Source organism: Wyeomyia smithii, chromosome 3 (assembly GCF_029784165.1).
Source record: "Wyeomyia smithii strain HCP4-BCI-WySm-NY-G18 chromosome 3, ASM2978416v1, whole genome shotgun sequence".
NCBI classification, from domain to species: domain Eukaryota; kingdom Metazoa; phylum Arthropoda; class Insecta; order Diptera; family Culicidae; genus Wyeomyia; species Wyeomyia smithii.
In genome coordinates this window covers 263,468,832-263,488,874 of record NC_073696.1, presented here as the reverse complement: position 1 = coordinate 263,488,874, position 20,043 = coordinate 263,468,832, and the positions used below count along the sequence as shown (strand labels likewise).

General features: G+C 38.9%; 1 protein-coding gene across 1 annotated transcript; it reads left to right on the top strand.

The window, feature by feature from the left end:
- The first annotated feature begins 18,578 nt into the window (after nt 1-18,578).
- LOC129729240 (uncharacterized) lies at nt 18,579-19,234 on the top strand. The gene is made up of 2 exons (XM_055687744.1): nt 18,579-18,797; nt 18,857-19,234. The coding sequence occupies exons 1-2, from the start codon at nt 18,579-18,581 to the stop codon at nt 19,100-19,102; spliced, it is 465 nt and encodes a 154-aa protein (XP_055543719.1). The 3' UTR covers nt 19,103-19,234.
- Nucleotides 19,235-20,043: the final 809 nt, after the last annotated feature.

Below are 20,043 nucleotides of genomic sequence, written 5' to 3'. Positions count from 1 at the left end.
TCAACCGATGCACGTAAGCCGCACTAATCAGTGCCATGGCAAGCAGCATGGTATGACAGGTGAATCATCAAGCCTACAGCCTACCGAATAAACAAAACTTTAATCGGTTCGGAATGACCATGAAAGCTAAAAATGCGAAAAAATGATGAAAAATTGATTTTTAAAGGAGAGTGCATTTTGTTCAATTTTACTTAGAACTGCATTGCATAATATTCACAAAAAATTTGGAAAAAAAACTGAACAGTTCTTCGGTTCCAAATCCTGAATCTTAATAGTTACTTCTAAACTTTCTATTGCTCCATGTTCCAAAGTTCCAACCCCAGAAAAAAAAGTGAACGTTCAACTCATGGAACCATAACTATCAGACAAATAGGAACGAAGCAGACCATCGTGAACAATCGAAGCAGAAAAATATGAGCTACACCTATCGCTACTGCTACTCTACAGCTTTTACATTCGTTCGCTCGGTTTGGTATAACTTCTTACATCTCTAGCTAGATGCAACTGTTGCACAATAGCCACGTGACTGCAACCGTCGTCAAAACGAATGTTTAGTCATTCCCGAACCAAAGTCGATACCGCAAACCGGAGGAAAATCGAATAATTCAATGGAAGTTCGGGCACACCGAAGCAGCTGAAGAAGCACTTCTAGGTCTTTTATAGCTGGGTTACATGCAGTGGATATGGATGAATAAATCAATCCGAGATGGGAGGCTGCGTTTTCAGAGCTAGCAGCTGCTTTATGCTACCCAGCTGGAGCAAATTTATAGCCCGTAATTAACACTTCAAATGCAAGACAAGAACGTATGCATTCGACTGTGGCGAAGCGATTAGCCAAGCCTACTGTATTTTAGAAAGGATGTAATGTCATAGCCGTACGCACGGGAGAGGTTTTGGGGGTTCACCTTTCCTTCAGACAAAAAGTAGATACTATAAACAAGCAAAAAAAATACTCCAAATAAAAAAAAATAAAAAACGGGGGAGTTGAAAACTTAATAAAAAATATAAAACATTGATAGAAAAGCAAAAGACTTAACATCAATGTTTGAGTTTCGCCAGATTTTCAACAAAATTCGATAATATGAGCTATCAAACAGCTCCCCTCCTGAACGAGAATCCAGCCCACGGTTATGTATGACGCCATCTACGACACTGCACCATCTATTTACGAGAAGACAGATTTCAGGGCGTGCAATAAAATTTATGCAATGTTTGATTACTTTCATCTGAAGCTAGTTTTTTATTAAACAACACAGGGGGGCACCGTTCAAGGTGAAAGTCGAATTTTATTCGCATTTGCACTTTATTGACATTTCGAGATTATACCAGTGCATTAAATCGATACGAGTCTATAAAATCGCAGAATATCGCAGGCCCCATGTGGTAAAACTGAATTCAAATTCAAATTGATTATTATTATTTTAATATTCCAAATAATATTATGGAATTCCAAAGGAAAACACTGATCCCGTGGCTGTTGTCGAATATTACGCAACCATGTGAAGCTAGGTAGGGTAATTGTTCCTATACTCACCTCACCAAGTCAAAGCTCGCAGAGTGTATATGGGCCAAACACCAATATTTTACCAAATTATAAAACAAAATACAAACAAACAAATAAACAAAAATTATATATATACGCTCACATACGCCTAGGGTATACACTAAAGTCGCTTTTTTACGCGGGGGATACGTGCCACATAAGAAGAAACCGCGTAAATTCCGGAATCCACGTAAAAATAACGCGTAAATTTCGGAATCCGCGTAAAAGACGACCTTATTGTATATTCCAATTTTCGTAAATCAATACTTCCATATTGATCCAACTAACGACGAACCATGAACTCCCAAACAAGCGAGAAAGAAAAGCAAGTGATTCACACTAATACAACTGCGTTTGGCAAACCTTCAGAGCAACAATCCTGGGGGTAAAATTCAATTCAATGAGTTTTGGTTTTGATGTTTACAGTTCAGAAATAAGCATTTATCAAAGAGATAGCATAAATTATTTTTAGGCCAAAAAAAATGTGTGCATTAGCTTAAAGCTTTCGATTTGACCGAAATCATTAAATATTTTGAGTATGTTTTTTTTTGAGTTTATATAAAACTGACTCGCTATTGGATGAAAAATTTTTGTCGGAAAAAACCCGTAGAGGCAGGAAATTGACCTTGCTAATTTTTCGAGTGGTAATGTGCGAATAACTTATGAAATTAAAAGCTTTATAACTTAATTTTGCATGTTTCTTACTTTATAAGAAACCTCTAGCAGGCTTAGAATCCATCCCAAAGATTGGAAGGCTAATTTAACGTCAAAACAAACATTTTTTCTCGTTTTAAATTAAGTGTCAATGTTGCATGAAATTAAGCTAGATATAATTACCCTATGGCGACATCCATAAATTACGTAACGCGAAAAACCCGATATGTTTTCCACTACTTCTTTTCTTAGATAATCTGTAACGATTTTTGACGCATATTCACGGTCGTTCTCTTGGTAACATTATTTTCACATTTTAGCTTGTTACTTTCAGACGGCACAATGAATTGGAATGAATGTTCCACAATTTAGGGATGCGGCCTATTATAGTTTCAATTCCATAAAAAATGTCCCTACTTCAATATTCATTTTCAATTGTCATTTTTGATTTGGCTGAAATTTTTCACAGATGTTCTTGTGTGCTTACAAAATTAAATGATATTTATGCTATCAGTATTTTTTTATAAGAACTACAAACGGTTAGCTAAACATTAATGGTTATTTGATCATGGAGAAATAAGAAAAAAAAATGAAATTTTCTAAAGTAGTACGAGGTTGTATCCAAGACACTACCGCGTGACAGACGTAGAATTACGCACACTTGGTCATAACAAATGAATTGTTGTGAGTGTTTCATTCACACTCACACGAAAAATTGAAGAACTCTTTCAAAAGCTGATCACTCTGGAAAGCATGGTTGCATTATAAAGATCTCTCCCGTTCTCTGCGGTTTGATCAAGGCGAACGTTTGTTGAATTCTTCTGCGTTCCGGTTTTTTTTTTTTTTTCATTACTCCAGCTGTGTAAACGGTCGTCCCTACGCTAACGCTTGTTGCAGAGTTCCTTTTCTTGGCAATCAACGAAAAAGTATGACGGTGGTATCCAAGACACGACTGACTACTATAGTTTTATCATTACCAGCAACGTTTTAGCGAAAAATATCAACTACTTCAATCATGATTTCGGACGCTTAAAAACGCCATTGGTGTTTCACAATAGTGACACCAGCAATAGTTTATATAAGTGATCATCATTTCGGATTGCCATTTGAATTCTGTTATTATTTTTTTTACATAATGCAATCAAGTAAACTACTCAAATTGCAAGTGGACACACGCTACCAGCACATGCACAACTAGCTATTAGCAGTGCACAAACGGCAGGAAGTCAGATCCGGACTAAATTACAATCATATCTGGACATCTTCAGCAGTGATACAGACATTCCGGTATGACTCTGCTCTGCTCGCTGCTAGTCGATACACTGTCCAGTAAATCATTCTCTTGCAACAGTGGTCGAATGAAAACTATATTTATGCATACTAGAGTTATACTTACGGTTGGCGTGTCGTTGTACACTCGAGCGAGCAAAGCAACAACGACGACAACAAATCGTTTAGAAAGTCGAATCGTGCCAGGAAAGAAAGGTTTTTTACTTTATGTTACATGGATTGCATCATCGCGGGCACGCGATTGGTTGAATTATAAGCAAAATAGCTATCAATTCAACCACTTCAATATAAATGATGTTCCAAAAAATGATTCCATAAACTAGAGCAAAGTTATTTATCCAACGAGATATCAATGACCAAAATCCGTATAGTAGCAGCAAATTTATAAGCATTCGAAATCTTTCATTCTGCCGTTTCATTCTATTCTCGCTTTTATGACATGCCAAACCACTAAAGTAAAACGTAATTCTACCTCAAAAAAGGAAAAAAAAAAACAAAAACCAGAACAATTTGTTTGATTAGTATAATGTCTACGCCGAAGTTGTATACAGTAATTTTGTATCATACAGTGCATAATTCTGTATAAAAATATGTACCGTATGATACGAAAAAAAAGAAGTCATAGACACAAAAATATTATTACAAATTTAATATTTCATAACACTGTGAGAATGCTATTGAAACTGATGTTTTGAAGGAAACATGCCAGTAATCAAGGGAAGTGTGCGCAGTACCGAGAGTCAAACTAAAGCTCTTGCTTTGTACCTAACAAGAACTTGTTGCTTGATGCTCGTCTTCGAATCGGCACGCAACGTATGAAAAACTACACCATGCAGAGATTTTTTTTTCCACGGTGCCTTGTGTACGCGCCTACTTCGGTGCAACCATACCAGCAAAGCCGTTGCTTCTCCGTTTTGCGTGGGGGGGTAGAGTAATTTTGTGTAATGACCTTTTGCCTTTCTCCTAGAAAGGTATAGCAATCACTGCAAAAACTAGGGTATGAAAGTGCTCTAAAGGCACACGTCTCTCTTCGACGAGCTGAGCATTTTCTGTATGTATGTATGTGTGTATGTGTGTGAGTATATGCAACTTTTTTTGCTCACTCATTTTTCTCAGAGATGGCTGGACCGATTTCCATGAAATTGATTGCCAATGAAAAGTCTAGTTGCCCCATAGGTTGCTATTGAATTTTATTGTGATCGGAATTTTAGTTTGGAGGTTATGTATCAAAATGTAAAAATCACGAAACATCAATATCTTAGAAACTACACAACCGATTTTAACAAAACTGATGTCAAATAATTTATCCCCAGAACCCTTAACTTATACATTTCATAATGAGTAAGCATATGGTTCAAAAGTTATGTAAAGAAATGTTTTCCAGAGGCTGTTGTTTTCACAAAATTAGTCTCGAACGAAAGATCTAGTTGTCCCATAGGTTGCTATCGGATTTCATTGTAATCGGTTGGTAACTTTGTCCGTTGTTTATAAAATTGTGGAATCACGTTATAAAAGTAGAGCTTATGCCAAAACCTGCTTAAACTCACTCCCTTTTCTCAGAGATGGTTAGACCGGTTTTCGCAAAATCGATTGCAAATGAAAGGTCTACAACACCCTATTGAATTTCATTGTAATCGGATTTTTAGTTTAGGCACCGTGTTTCAAAATGTGAATATCACGAAACTTCATTGTCTCAGAAACTACAGAACCAATTTAAACAAAGTTGGTGTCAAATGAACGGGCTGTCTTGAAAATCCTTAACTAAGGGTTAAACACGTAGTGCAAAAGTTTTTAAAAGGAACGTTTTCCGGAGGCTTTGAAACTCACTCATTTTTCTTAGAACTATCTGAATCAATTTTTTCAAAATTAGTGTCGTATTAAAGGTCCAGTTACTCCACAAGACCCTATTGATTTTTATTGTAATTGGACTTTAACTTTGTCCGTTATGCATAAAAGAAGGAAGTCATCCTTTGAAAAGGAACATATTCCAAAGACTGCTCAAGCTCACTCAATTTTTTCAGAATGGTTGGACCGATTTTAACAAAGTTAGTCTCAAACATACTCAAGTTATTACTTTAAATATAACATCAATATTCTAGAAACCAAAGAGTGGATATACCTTCATTGGATTGTTTTTGAAAATAAAAAGATGTTTGCCAGAAACCAGAAGCTGCAAAATCGGGTTTCAAAGTTAAGTATAGAGTTCACCCTGGCTTCCGAGCATTATCACGGTTCCTGAAAAACATTGGGTGATGTTTGTCCATTTTAGGTTGTTTTTCATAAATCGGAAGCTACTATCTAGATATTTAAAATGGCGTCTCAAGTCGATTTCTGGCATCTGGGTATAATGCTTCCGTAATACTCTTAATGGATGTTATTTGGTTACTTTAGGCTGTTTTCCAGAAACTAAAAGTCGGCATCTTCGCCAGCGTAATACCAAGATTAGGTATAAATTGGCCATTTCAGAATGTATTCCGGTAACCAGGAGTGGTCACCTGGATTTTTCGCGTGATGTATTTGAAACATATTTATTCCATGGTGTTTGCATGTGCATATGTTAATGTATGCTCATATGTGTATAAATGTTCGGTATAGTTGTGCTGTTAGCTACCAGAAATTCGTTATTTAATGTGGAAAATAAATCCAGCCGAAATTTTCAAGATGTATTTTTTTCTAAAAATTTAAGCGTTCGTGTATATCTTTTTTAACAAATAATAAGTTCGAAAGAGAAAGGGTGGGTCTCGCCGCTTAGTAAATTAATTTGGTATTTTTGCCTTTCTCCTAGAAAGTTATAGCAATCACTTGCAAAACCGAAAGTATAAAAGTGCTCCAAAGGGCCGAATGGCATATATCACTCGACTCAGCTCGACGAGCTGAGCATTTTCTGTATGTATGTGTGTGTGTGTATGTGTGTGTATGTGTATGTGCAGATTTTTATTCTCACTCACTTTTCTCAGAGATGGCTGGACCGATTTTCATGAAATTAATTGCAAATGAAAGGTCTTGTTGTCCCATAAAATCCTATTAAATTTCATTGTAATCGGATTTTTAGTTTAGAGGTTATGGTTCAAAATGTAAAAATCATGAAACATCAATATCTCAAAAACTACACGACCGATTTGAACAAAATTGGTTTCAAATGAACGGGCTACCTGAAATACCCTTAACTTTTGAATTTCATAAAGATTGAACTTGTGGTTCAAAAGTTATAACAAGAAACGTGTTCTGAAGACTACTTAATCTCACTCATGTTTCTCAGAGATGGCTGAACCGATTTTCATAAAGTCAGTGTCAAATGGAAGATCTAGTTGTCCCATAAAACCCTATTGATTTGTTTTGCAATCAGACTATTACAATTCCTATTATGTTTAAAAATGTGAAATCCAGCTATGAGAAGGAACATATTCCGAAGACTACTTGGACTCACTCACTTTTCTCAGTGATGGCTGACCCGATTTCTACAAAATCAGTGTCAACTAATAAGTCTAGCTGCCTCGTAACACCCTATTGAATTTTACTGTAATCGGACTGTAACTTCGTCTGTAAAGTACCGAAATGTGAAAATCACGAAACTTCATTATCTCAGAAACTACTCAACCGATTTGATCAATATTATTATCAGATGAGCGGGCTAGTTAAGGGTTAACTGATGAATTATGATTGAACACGTGGTTTCAAAGTTTGGCTGCCCTATACGTTCCCATTTCATTTGATTATAATTGAACTTAAGCCACCGTTATGTATCAAATTATTAATAAAACAACGAAAGTCTATTATTTCAAAGATTACATGACTTATTTGAACATAACTAGTGTCATACGAACAAGTCATCTCTCAAACTTACAAATAACAAACTTCATAACAATTTGATATGTGGCTCAAAAGCTATGGAAAGAAAAGAAATTCAAAGACTATTTAAAACTATACCTGCTTTGATTGATATATGTGGCCTCAACATAATTTAAATGTGGTTTTGTACTATTTGAACGTTCCAAATTCATTGATTCCTTGCGGTGTGTTTAAAGTCTGCAAATGCACGACGAATCGGCCAGAGGATATGATCAAAGTCAAAAGACAAATCGTTTGAAATGTCAAGGGTCAATGTTCGGTTTCTATGCATCATCTCGATTACGGAAATATCCATGTTGAGTATTATTTGGTCATTTTCGACTGTTTCCTATAAGTTGCCATTTAGCGATTCAAAATGGTGCCTGTTTTTTTTTTTTTCTTCACATAACATTTATTTGACACGGCACAAATACAATTTAATGTTTAACGGCGCCAATTATATCTGATGACTTAAAAACTAAAGCAAATTTTTTATCCTCGCTGCCGACTACGAGCTGAAATTAAGTCTAACTTAAAACTAGCATGGGATTTCCAATCAGTGTTTTGTTGTTCAATGGTCGTCTGATAATCGTCGAATGGCATGTATGGATTCGTTCTGCTGAGCCACGATGTCGTGAGTTGGGACAGAGGCTCGTAGTCCTTGGGTCCTGGTTCTATTGTGCGGGGTCTGGTTGCTGGTTTTGTGCTTAAGGTTCAAACGTGTTCTTGTCGTTTTGTTGGGTGTAGACGGAGGGGAACGGGACTAGACTGGGGCGTGGATGGATTTCAGGAAAACGTATATAAGGGACATGTAGGATAGGTCACGGCTCGCCAAGACATCACGAACAGGAACAGCCGGCTGTCTACCCTCGGCCTGCAGGGAAGCTATTAATTTAGACCTGGCGTCACGGTGTACAGGGCATGACCAAACCACATGCTCTATGTCGTGATAACCTTCACCACAGGCACAGATACCACTTTCCCCGAGCCCAACACGACGGAGGAGCGCGTCAAATCTATAGTGATTGGACATAAGCCGGGACATCACGCAAATGAAATCCCGACCTACATCCAACCCCTTGAACCACGGGTTCGTCGATACTTTGGGGATTATGGAATGTAACCACCTTCCCAATTCCCCTCTGGTCCAAGCATTTTGCCAACTGATGATCGTATTCTGACGTACAAGTGCGAAAAATTCATTAAAGGCAATTGGTCTTTCATAAATATCACCGTTTGTTGCGCCCACCTTAGCCAAAGAGTCCGCCTTCTCATTACCCGGTATCGAGCAGTGAGAAGGGACCCACGCTAAGGTAATCTGAGTAGATTTTTCGGATAAAGCACTCAGATGTTCCCGTATTTTCCCCAGGAAATACGGAGAGTGCTTAACATCTTTCATCGATCGGAGAGCCTCAATGGAACTGAGACTGTCCGTAAAGATGAAATAATGGTCCGTGGGCATTTTTTCGATAATCCCTAGGGTGTACTGAATTGCAGCTAATTCTGCGACGTAAACAGAAGCAGGATTATCGAGCTTATGGGAGACGGTTAAATTGTTATTGAAGATACCGAAGCCAGTGGACCCATCAAGAAGTGATCCGTCAGTGTAGTACATATTGTCGCAGTTGATGTTTCGATATTTATTGGAAAAAATTTTAGGGATCTGCTGCACGCGTAAATGATCCGGGATTCCACGAGTTTCTTCTATCATGGATGTATCGAAAAACACAGTAGAATCAGAAGTATTTGATAAGTCGACACGATTTGGAATATTCGAAGAAGGGTTAATATTTTGGGACATGTGATTGAAATACAATGTCCTAAAACGGGTTTGAGAATTAAGTTCGATTAACCTTTCAAAATTTTCAATCACGGGACGGTTCAAGACCTCACATTTGATTAGAATACGAGAAGACAGGCTCCAGAAGCGGTTTTTCAATGGTAGTACTCCAGCTAAAACCTCCAAACTCATCGTATGGGTCGACTGCATGCAACCTAAGGCGATACGCAAACAACGATATTGTATTCGCTCCAGTTTGATCAAATGTGTGTTTGCTGCGGAGCGGAAGCAGAAACACCCGTATTCAATAACAGACAATATCGTTGTTTGGTAAAGCCTTATAAGGTCTCCTGGATGGGCTCCCCACCATTGTCCGGTTATTGTACGAAGAAAATTCACTCTTTGTTGACATTTTTTTATCAGATACCTCACGTGACAACCCCAGGTGCCTTTAGAGTCGAACCAGACACCAAGATATTTGTGTACCAAAACCTGAGAAATCGTTTTACCCATTAATTGTGTTTGAAGCTGAGCAGGTTCATGCTTTCTAGAAAAAACTACTATCTCAGTCTTCTCCGGAGAGAATTCGATACCTAGCTGTAAAGCCCAAGCAGACAAATTGTCCAAGGTATCTTGCAATGGTCCTTGCAAATCGGCAGCTTTGGCTCCTGTAACAGAGATTACACTGTCGTCTGCAAGTTGTCTTATCGTGCATGAATTTGCCAGACATTCGTCGATGTCATTTACATAAAAGTTGTAAAGAAGGGGGCTTAAACATGAGCCCTGGGGAAGACCCATGTAGCTAATGCGAAAAGTTGCCAAATCGCCATGCGTAAAATGCATGTGCTTTTCGTACAACAAATTGTGCAAAAAATTGTTCAAAATTGGAGAAAATCCTTGTCGGTGAAGTTTACCCGAAAGAATGTCAATAGAAACGGAATCAAAAGCCCCCTTAATGTCCAAGAACGCAGACGCCATTTGTTTTTTACGAGCATACGCCAGCTGAATATCTGTTGAAAGCAACGCAAGACAATCATTCGTCCCTTTGGCACGGCGGAAGCCAAATTGAGTATCTGATAGTAGACCATTTGATTCGACCCAGTGGTCTAAACGACGGAGTATCATTTTTTCCATCAATTTCCGGATACAGGATAGCATTGCAATCGGCCTATAAGAGTTGTGATTAGAAGCTGGTTTCCCTGGTTTTTGGATGGCGATCACCTTCACTTGCCTCCAATCCTGCGGTACAATGTTTTGCTCCAGGAACTTATTGAACAAGTTCAACAAGCGCCTCTTGGCATTGCCGGGTAGATTCTTCAACAAGTTGAATTTGATTCTATCTAATCCAGGCGCGTTATTGTTACAGGACAGGAGGGCAACTGAAAATTCTGCCATCGTAAAAGGTGATTCTATCGCGTCGTGGCCCGGAGACGCATCGCGAACAATATTTTGCTCAGGAACAGAGTCCGGACATACTTTCCTGGCAAAATCAAATATCCACCTACTTGAAGACTCCTCGCTTTCGTTGACCGTTACGCGATTCCGCATTCTTCGGGCTGTGTTCCAAAGAGTGCTCATCGATGTCTCCCTCGACGTCTCGTTCACGAACCGACGCCAATATCCACGTTTCTTTGCTTTAGCCAAGCTTTTAAGCTTGGTATCAAGCTCCGAATACCGTAAATAGTCGCCAGGTATACCTCCCGTCTGGTAGGCCTTAAACGCGTCGGATCTTTGCGTGTAGACATCGGAGCACTCTTGGTCCCACCACGGAGTGGGAGGCCGTTCTTTGATCGTTACGCCGGGATATTTCTTCGTTTGGGCTTGCAACGCGGCGTCGAGAATCAAGCCCGCGAGGAGGTTGTATTCTTCAAGTGGTGAATGATGTTGAATCGACTCGACCGCTTTTGAAATCATTTCCTCGTATAACTTCCAATCGACATTTCGTGTGAGGTCATACGGAATGTCAATTGGTCGCATGCGAGTTGACCCGTTAGTAATTGAAATAAGAATAGGCAGATGGTCGCTACCGTGAGGATCGAGGATTACCTTCCATGTGCAATCCAACCGTAGCGACGTCGAACATAAGGATAGATCCAAAGCGCTTGGGCGCGCTGGAGGTTTCGGGATACGTGTCATTTCACCGTTGTTTAAAATAGTCATGTCGAAGTCATCGCAAAGGTTATAGATTAAAGATTAGCGGTTATCATTGTATGGGGAACCCCAAGCCACGCCATGAGAATTGAAGTCTCCCAAAATCAAACGTGGCGAGGGAAGAAGTTCTATTAAATCAAAGAGCAGCCGTTGCCCAACCTGTGCTCTGGGGGGAATATATATTGAGGCAATACAAAGCTCTTTACCTTGTATTGTCATTTGACATGCGACAACTTCGATGCCTGGAATCGAGGGGAGGTTAATACGATAGAAAGAATAGCACTTTTTAATCCCTAAAAGTACTCCTCCATATGGGGTGTCTCGATCAAGGCGAATAATATTAAAATCATGGAAGTTGAGATCAATATTTGAAGTAAGCCAAGTTTCACAAAGGGAAAATGCATCGCATTTGTTTTTATTTATCAAAACTTTAAACGAATCAATTTTTGGTAAAATACTTCTACAATTCCACTGTAAGACAGAGATAGAATCCCTCATATACGCAGTTGAATTAGGCATCGAAGGATACAATCGCTGCAAGAAGAGGCCATTGGGCAGTCAACTGCTTCAAAAATGATCTAACTGTTGGAAGGAATGCTGTAAGAAAAATTTTAATTGGATCGGGTACATTGAAAGTTTCAAAAATCCAGTCCACAATGTCAGAAAATTTCACTAATCCAGAGTTTGTTTCATCAACTGGGAGTGTAAAAGGAGCAACTGGGGTTTTAGATGTTCCTGGCAGTGCTGGGAACTCCTTCTGGGACTTTAAATTTGCCAGCCCAGGAGGAGTTTGCTTCGGTTTTTCCGCAGCACTGTTTGGTTTGTTTGTAACTTTCATTTCACTTTGGGAAATCTTAGGACCTTTACGGGGAAGTTTAGGAGAAGAAACATTTTTCCTCTTCCTAGACTCCCCAGGATTGGCATAAGATGTTCCCGCTGATGAATCGTCAGAATCGGTTTCATCAGAGGGCAACAGATCGAAGGGGTTCGAAGTAACGGGAGAAGTGGTAACGGTCTTCTTCAGCATGTCAGCGTAGGAACGCTTTGAACGCTCTTTGAGAGACCGTTTTATTTTATCCCTGCGCTGCATGTACACCGCACATGTCGAGAGCTCATGCAGATTTTCTCCGCAGTGAATACACTTTTCAGCGTTAACACTGCAAGAATCTTCTGCATGAGACTCCCCACACTTGCCACAACGTGCCTTATTGCAGCAGTAGGCGGCTGTATGGCCTAACTGCTTGCAATTCAGGCAGTTCATGACGCGGGGCACGTAGAGCCTCACAGGGAGACGAACCCGGTGGATCGAGACGTGGCTTGGTAGTGCAGACCCGGCGAACGTAACTCGAAACGAGTCTGACGCACTAGCGCTGACAAGAACACGTACCTTTTTATTTCTCCCTTCCAGTAAGGTTGGTTGTCCGATCGTTCGAAGTAGCAGCCGTTACAGCCAGCAGCACCAATACAGCAGCACCAAACAGCCACCAGCAGCGAGCCAGGTGTGAGATCACTCCACACAGCGATACAACTCGCTGACACTGATGGCTTCTTCTTTTTCCTCGTTTGTGTCTCGTCCACTGCTGTAGCACAATCCAGCCAGCAGCCAAATCGGCTTACGCACCAGCTGGCAGTCACGATGCGAAACAGTTGCACAAAGGCACGACCTTGAACCCGGATTTATTTCACACGACCAGGCAAACAATGCCAACACTTGTTCACACGTCTTTTGTTTTATACTCTATCGGACCGATCACCAAACACGTCCAGTACTGATGCGTGTTCGGCACAGAATGAAATGGTGCCTGTTGTCAATTGTTAGCTCATTGCATCATTCTGGTTCCTGAGATACTCATATTGGATGGTATTCGGTTATTCTAGGCTGTTTTTCACAAACCGGAAGTCGCCATCTTGGATTTCAAAATGGTATTTAAAATAATTTCTGGCCTCTGAGCGTCATTCTGGTTGAAGAAACACCCATATTGGGTGTAATTCGATCATTATCCGCTGTTTCCCAGGAACCGGAAGTCGCCAACCTAGAATCCAAAATGGGGTCTGTGGTCGATTTCAGCTGCTGTGTATCATTATAGATCCGGAGATACTCATGTTAGACAGAAATCGGCCATTTTTGGCTGTTTTCCAGAAACCACAAGTTGCCATCCTATAATTCATAATGGTGTCTGAAGTCGATTTGTGGTTCCAGTGCATCATTACGATTCCGAAAATATCCGTATTGGGTGGTATTTGGTCGTTTGCAGCTGTTTTTTCCGAAACCGGAAGTCGCCATCTTAGGATTCAAAATTGTATCTGTGGTCGAATTTAGCTCCTGTGTATCTTTCTTTATCCGGATATTATTATACTGGGTGGAAATAGTCCATTTTTGGTTGTTTTCCAGAAACCGGAAGTTGCCATCTTACAATCCAAAATGTTGCCTGAGGTCGATTATGGAACATATTTGTTACCACTAAAAACATTCACCTGCCACATTCGGTTTCATTTGCTTGGTTTGTTCTTGAGTTGTGCAGAAATGTATGTTTCATTTGTATTGGACCCCTCCTTTCCAGAAGAGGGAGGGGTCTTAAACTATCATAGGAACCTTTATCGGGACCAAAAACCCCTTTATACAAATTTTCACGTCGATCGGTTCGGTAGTTTTCGAGCCTATATGGATCAAACAATCTCTCCCAGCTGGTCTCGAGGTACGATGCTGGCCTAACAAGCCATTCGTCGTAGGTTCGAGTCTCGACTTTGGGAGAGACTGTTAGTGTCAGTAGGATCGTAGCGCTAGCCCCGCAATTGTCCTGTAAACTAACAGTTGGCTGCGAAGTCTGTGTACAATAAACAGAAGGCCGAGTTCTGATACCGAATGTAGCACCAAGGCTTTGCTTTATGGATCAAACAGACTGACAGACCGGACTACATTTTTATATGTATAGATTACAACATCAATATTTTAGAACCTAAAGAGTGAATATACATTTATTGGATTGAAGTGTTCATGTAAATTAATTTTTACAAATAAAAGTTTGAATGAGAAAGGCTGGGTCTGACCGCTAGGTGGATTGATTCAGGTTTTTATGTAGAGAAAACACCTCGAATATACAATAATTAATCAAAAAAGGGCGAATAGTTAACTAGTTCTACATGCAATACTTTTACATGCTTATTTTTGAACTTTCTGCAGAAAAAACAACTATCAAACTGTTGAGTGCAAGGTATAGTAGAAGTACTAGATTAGCGAATACGCGTACCGTTGAAAGAAAGTTTGGTATAAACTCTATAAATTCCGTTTAACGATATTGAACCAGCCTGCGGATGAAAACAACCTTGTGTAATTAAATTTAAGGGGACTTTTTATGCGAGCTGAGCAATTCTTACTCTAACTGCCTGTACCATTGCCTGTGAAGTTATTGCAAGTTTAGTGAAAAAAAAACAAATCTCATTTTTCCATTAAATGTCGCAAAAGAAATGTCTCTGGTCGCAGTGATGAGTCCAAAAATCAATTAGTTTTTCCTGTATGGAGTATTCACTGCGACCAGAATCATCGATCCAATGTGAGATAATTATGGCGGGATGTAAAATTTAATTAAGAATTGGTGTTTAAAGTTACTCACAACTCGCTCCAAATTGTATGTAAGGGGCCGTTTAATAATTACGTAAGCATATTTTTACACTTTTTCGACCCCCTCTCCCCCCATTGTAAGGCATCGTAAGATTTTTTGATACCCTCCCCCCCTCTCCCATAGTAAGATCTCACAGCCAGCATGTATAGTTTTTTTTTTACTTTAGTTTTATCATTATGAAGCAAGCACAGTAATTCGTTTCCTCTTCTGTCCTCTATTCGAGTATTTCTGTAATTTCCTTCCTTGAATTTTACCGTCCACGCTTTCATGAACATGGGTATTCGAACAGCGGCCCCTCAACTGATTTATTATTTACCAGGCATTTTTCTCCGGGGTAATATATTGTTTTTTCTGGGGTGGTTACAAAAAAACCAACATTAATCCACCTAGCGGTGAGACCCAGCCTTTCTTTTTCGAACTTATTATTTGTTAAAATAGATTTACATGAAACCTTCAATTAATAAAAAAAATTCCACTTGATCATTTCTGCTGCATTTCTTTTTCACTCTACCGTAAAGCGCCAAGCAGATTTTCAAAAATGATGTTTGGAAGTGATTTCCTACATATTAACTGTCAACTTTCTGCTTACTTTTCCTTTTTTACTAAACAGCATCAACATTTTGATACTAAGTGCGCAGAATTAAGAGCTGCGCAGAAATAGGACGCCTCACGGTAAATAACGTCGGACTCGATTATATATCATTTAAGATTCAACTTTTTATAGTAGGAAAATTTTCCCTCATGAACAACAGCCTAAAAAGACCAAATATCATTCAATATGGGAATTTGTGGAACAGTATGATAACCAGAAGCCAAACTGCAGTTAACTGCAGACGCCATTTCAAATTTTTGGAAAGTAGCTTCCAGTTTCATTACCCAATGTGAGTTTTTCAGGAACCGGGAGAATGCTTAGAGGCCTGGAATAAACTCCATACTTCATTTTGAAATCCGATTCTGCGACGAATGGTTTCCAGAGAGCAACCTTAAATTGCCAAATTCAATCCAATTAGAGTATATTCACTCTTTGGGTCCTAGCATATTGATGTTGTATTTTAAGTAATAATTGAAGTATAGAATGTGAAATTTGACATTAAATTTGTGCTAGAGAAATATCGAAAAAAATGACTCCTAATTTCAAACACTTTAACCACGAGCAATAACGGGAACGTTCAAATAGTACACTATATTTTGATCAAACAATTTCGTTTCTTTCCATACATTTTGAACCACGTATTTTATTGTTATGAAATTTGTAATTTGTACGTTTAAGAGACAGCCCGTGGTTGTGTTTAAATAAGTCGTGTAATCTTTGAGTTTTCACAATTTAATAATGTCATAAGTCATATTACAATCAAATGAAATGACAACCGAACCTTTCATTTGACACTAAGATTGTTGAAATTGGTCCAGCCATCTTTGGGAAAACGAGTGAATTTGCAAGGTCATCGGAACATGTTTTTTTCACAACTTTTGAACCACATGCCTAAGCATCATAAAATTCTTTAGTTAACCCATAACTAACCCGTTAATTTGATACCAACATTATGTAAATCGATTGTGTAGTTTGTGAGATAGTGAAGTTTCGTGATTTTCACATTTTGATACATTACAGACGAAGTTACAATCCGATTACAGTGGATCTCGATGAGATGTTATGAGGCAGCTAGACCTTTCATTTGACACTCATTTTGTGGTTGCGGTTGCGTAGTTTCTGAGATAATGATGTTTCGTGATTTTTACATTTTGATACATAACCTCTAAACTAAAAATCCGATTACAATAAAATTCAATAGGGTCTTATGGGGCAAATCATTAATTTGCAATTAATTTCATGAAAATCGGTCTGAGAAAATCGAGTGAGATTGGAAGAGCGTTACACACACACACATACAGAAAATGCTCAGCTCGTCGAACTGAGTCGAGTGATATACGACAGAAAAAGTATAGAAAAAGTGAAACATTACGTGGTTGTAAAAGCGCCACAGGTCTGAGCATCTGTGCATATTTGCAATTTATGAATGTACACAAGTCTGTTTGGCTAGGAAATACAGGCATGCTAACATATGCATTTTTCCTGATAGCCAAGCTGCACTTGACGCACTAAAAGCCTTAACAAGTACCTCTAAGCTAGTATGGGAGTGCATCCTTTCACTGAAACAACTGGCAGAAAGGAACCAAGGAATGGAAGGCAATGAAAAAGCCGATACGTTAGCTAGATAGGGGTCATGTACCGATTTCATTGGCCCGGAACCGTTCTGTGGGGTGTCATCAAGCGCCTTGAAAGCAGAATTGAAAACCTGGGAACATAGGACAATACAAGAGAACTGGATATGCTCAGTAGGACTACGCCAGTCTAAACTCTTCATGAAACCAAGCGTGAAGAAAAGCCAGCAATTGCTTAGTTTAAATAAAAAGGGACTGAGGACAATGACTGGACTATTTACAAAACACTGTCCAAGTAAGCATCACCTGAAACAAATTGGTCAGTCAGATGACGAAATTTGTCGTCTCTGCGGGCTCGATGTGAAACCGCAGAACATTTGCTCTGCCACTGCAGTGCACTAATACAGCGCAGAATAAGAGCCTTTGGAAAAGAAACTTTGGAGCCTTTTGAGGTCTGGTCTGCGAATCCTAATGAGGTAATATATTTCATACGAAATTCAGTGCCTAATTGGGAGAAATGGTGCGATATGACAACGACGATTACTTCTATCAATAGTGATATGGCTGCCACGAGCACCTAGACTGAAGAAGAGGTATACCACAAAAGATCAAAACAATGGTCGCAGTGGTCCAAATCTTACAAAAAAAAAAAGATATACGACATTCGGCTCTTTAGTTTTTGCAGTGATTGCTATACTTTCTAGGAGAAAGGCAAAAATTGAGTTGAATTTATAGTAGTTTAGTAAGAAAAATGCTCATTCTTATTTGTTTATTTGATACCCTTTACTTGAAAAAATTCATATTAAACCCTTAATTGCCCGAAAAAACGACTGAATCCCAGAAAGTCGATATTTGGCAAATTTTTTGGAACCTACTGTGGGAGACTGAGGAAATCAGGCTTCTGTGAAAATACGTACTTAAGTGAATTTAAACTCGTTTTTCTCAAAATATTTGCATGCTTAAATAAATATTTCATCGCATATTGACTCAAGAGACCTTTTTTCAAAAATGTAGAGCTTGAAGAACGATTTTCTTATATGAATTTCATGAAAAAACGTAATTTTGTGATTTTGCACTGAAATAATTTAGAAACTCCAAAATTCACTCTTGCATACCATGTTCCATCCACCTGACATGATTTGATACATGGAGCAATTGATACGTATGAAAATTCCCAGTGTTTGCTCAATTTGTTTGAAAAAATTAGAAAAAACACAGACATATTTGCGCCTCACGAAAACGAGAAGGGGTCCAGAGGGGTGGCATCTTTACCAAAACTTAGAGCAACTATTCCCCTTGAATAAATGTTTAAGTTTTCCCAAATCGGCCATTCCAGTGCTGAGAACGAGCATTTTCAAAAAACAACTTCCGTCCCGGGTCTTTACGGGTTAAGCTCAACAAGTGTTGATTGAACAACTGTTGATGAAAGATTATAATTCTATAGCTATTCCCGAACAAAACACCATTTTAATCTCGACACTGATGCACGCACTCATTTGCCTAAGCATATAATTGTATCGCTGTTACAAACAGCGCAAACGGTGGCAAAATGTGGAACCCAACGGTCGTTCAGTTTCTGGTGAGTGTCGCAATATTTTTTGGCCCACTCTCAGGTTACAGAGTTGAACTAGAGTTACAAATTTTCGAACAGCATTATGGTCATGAAGTAGTTAACAGTAGTGGTCTGCGAGTGAGAAAGTTTAACCGTACCACACCAGTTCTGAACGGCACATTCACAATATTAAAAAACTTGACAAACAATTATAAGGTATTAGTTTAGAGTGACAATCGAAGTGTTATGGAAGTACGTTTCATTCTTATTCACAGTGCAGCATCAGCATTGCTTACAGCCGGCTTGGTAATAATCAGTTCAACGATTACCCGATAACCTGGAACGAACAACCCTTCTGCGATATGATGAAGGGCTCGTACCGTGATTACCAGTATCTTTTTTTGAACCATTCCAATTTGCCTCAGGTACCGGAAACCGGATTGTGTCCCTTTCCGGCAGGCACATATTGGTTCAAGAATGCCGTTTTTACTTCGAACTTTGTGCCGAAGTTCCTCCCGTAAGGCTACTGGAGGATGACAAACGTGTTCAGTGGCGCAGGAAATGCAAGCGCTAGTATTTACGCTCGTATCAGACATTCACTAATTTGAGCAGAAATCAATGCGAGGAATAGCCCAATCTGAGTTTAGGTTATTTTTTCGGGGACAGAATAAATGCATTCTTTAAATCAGCTCCACAAACGTGAACAAATTTCGATTTACTATTCGATAATTTCCTTTCCATATGCTATAAATAGCAGACTGCCATAGGCAGTGCGATGATTGCGATGTCTAGATACAAATTTACATACTTGGCACAAAAGCTGGTCACGATACATTTTTCCTGCCAACGGCCGTTGTGTGCTCGTGTTCCACTCTATTCCGGGGTGATTTAATCTTGGAACAAAACACAACTCCCAACACTTCTGGTTTCATTTGAACGCTATTGTAGGCTATCGGACCAATTAACGTAGCTAATTTTCCTGAGGTAGCTCATAACATAGTGTAAGTATTCAGTACTGATTCAGCTCAAGTTTACTTTTTGAATAACCAATAGCTCCCTAAATTGTTGAGAAATTGTTTAATTACTAGATTGAATTTCCCTTGTGGTTAAAACTGAGACCAGAATGATACGTGAATATTCTGAACCCCCATTTAAAATGAATAATATTAGGATTTTTTTATCATTATTTATTTGTGTTTTCGGTATAGACAAACTTCCGATTGGATTTACAATTTGCAGACCAACAAAAATAAATTTAATTTTTTATGGTGGACAACCAATATATTTTTTTAAGTTTTTCTAAACATCAAGATTTTGTAACAGATGTAATAAATAAAAATCTTGCAAAGCTGGTGATGGTTTCTGGAAGACTAATTTTGGGTATTGCCCATCCAGTCATCCAGATTGACCGTTGGTTTTGATTAGAAGTAAATCTATATGTGTACCCCACAAATAAAAAATG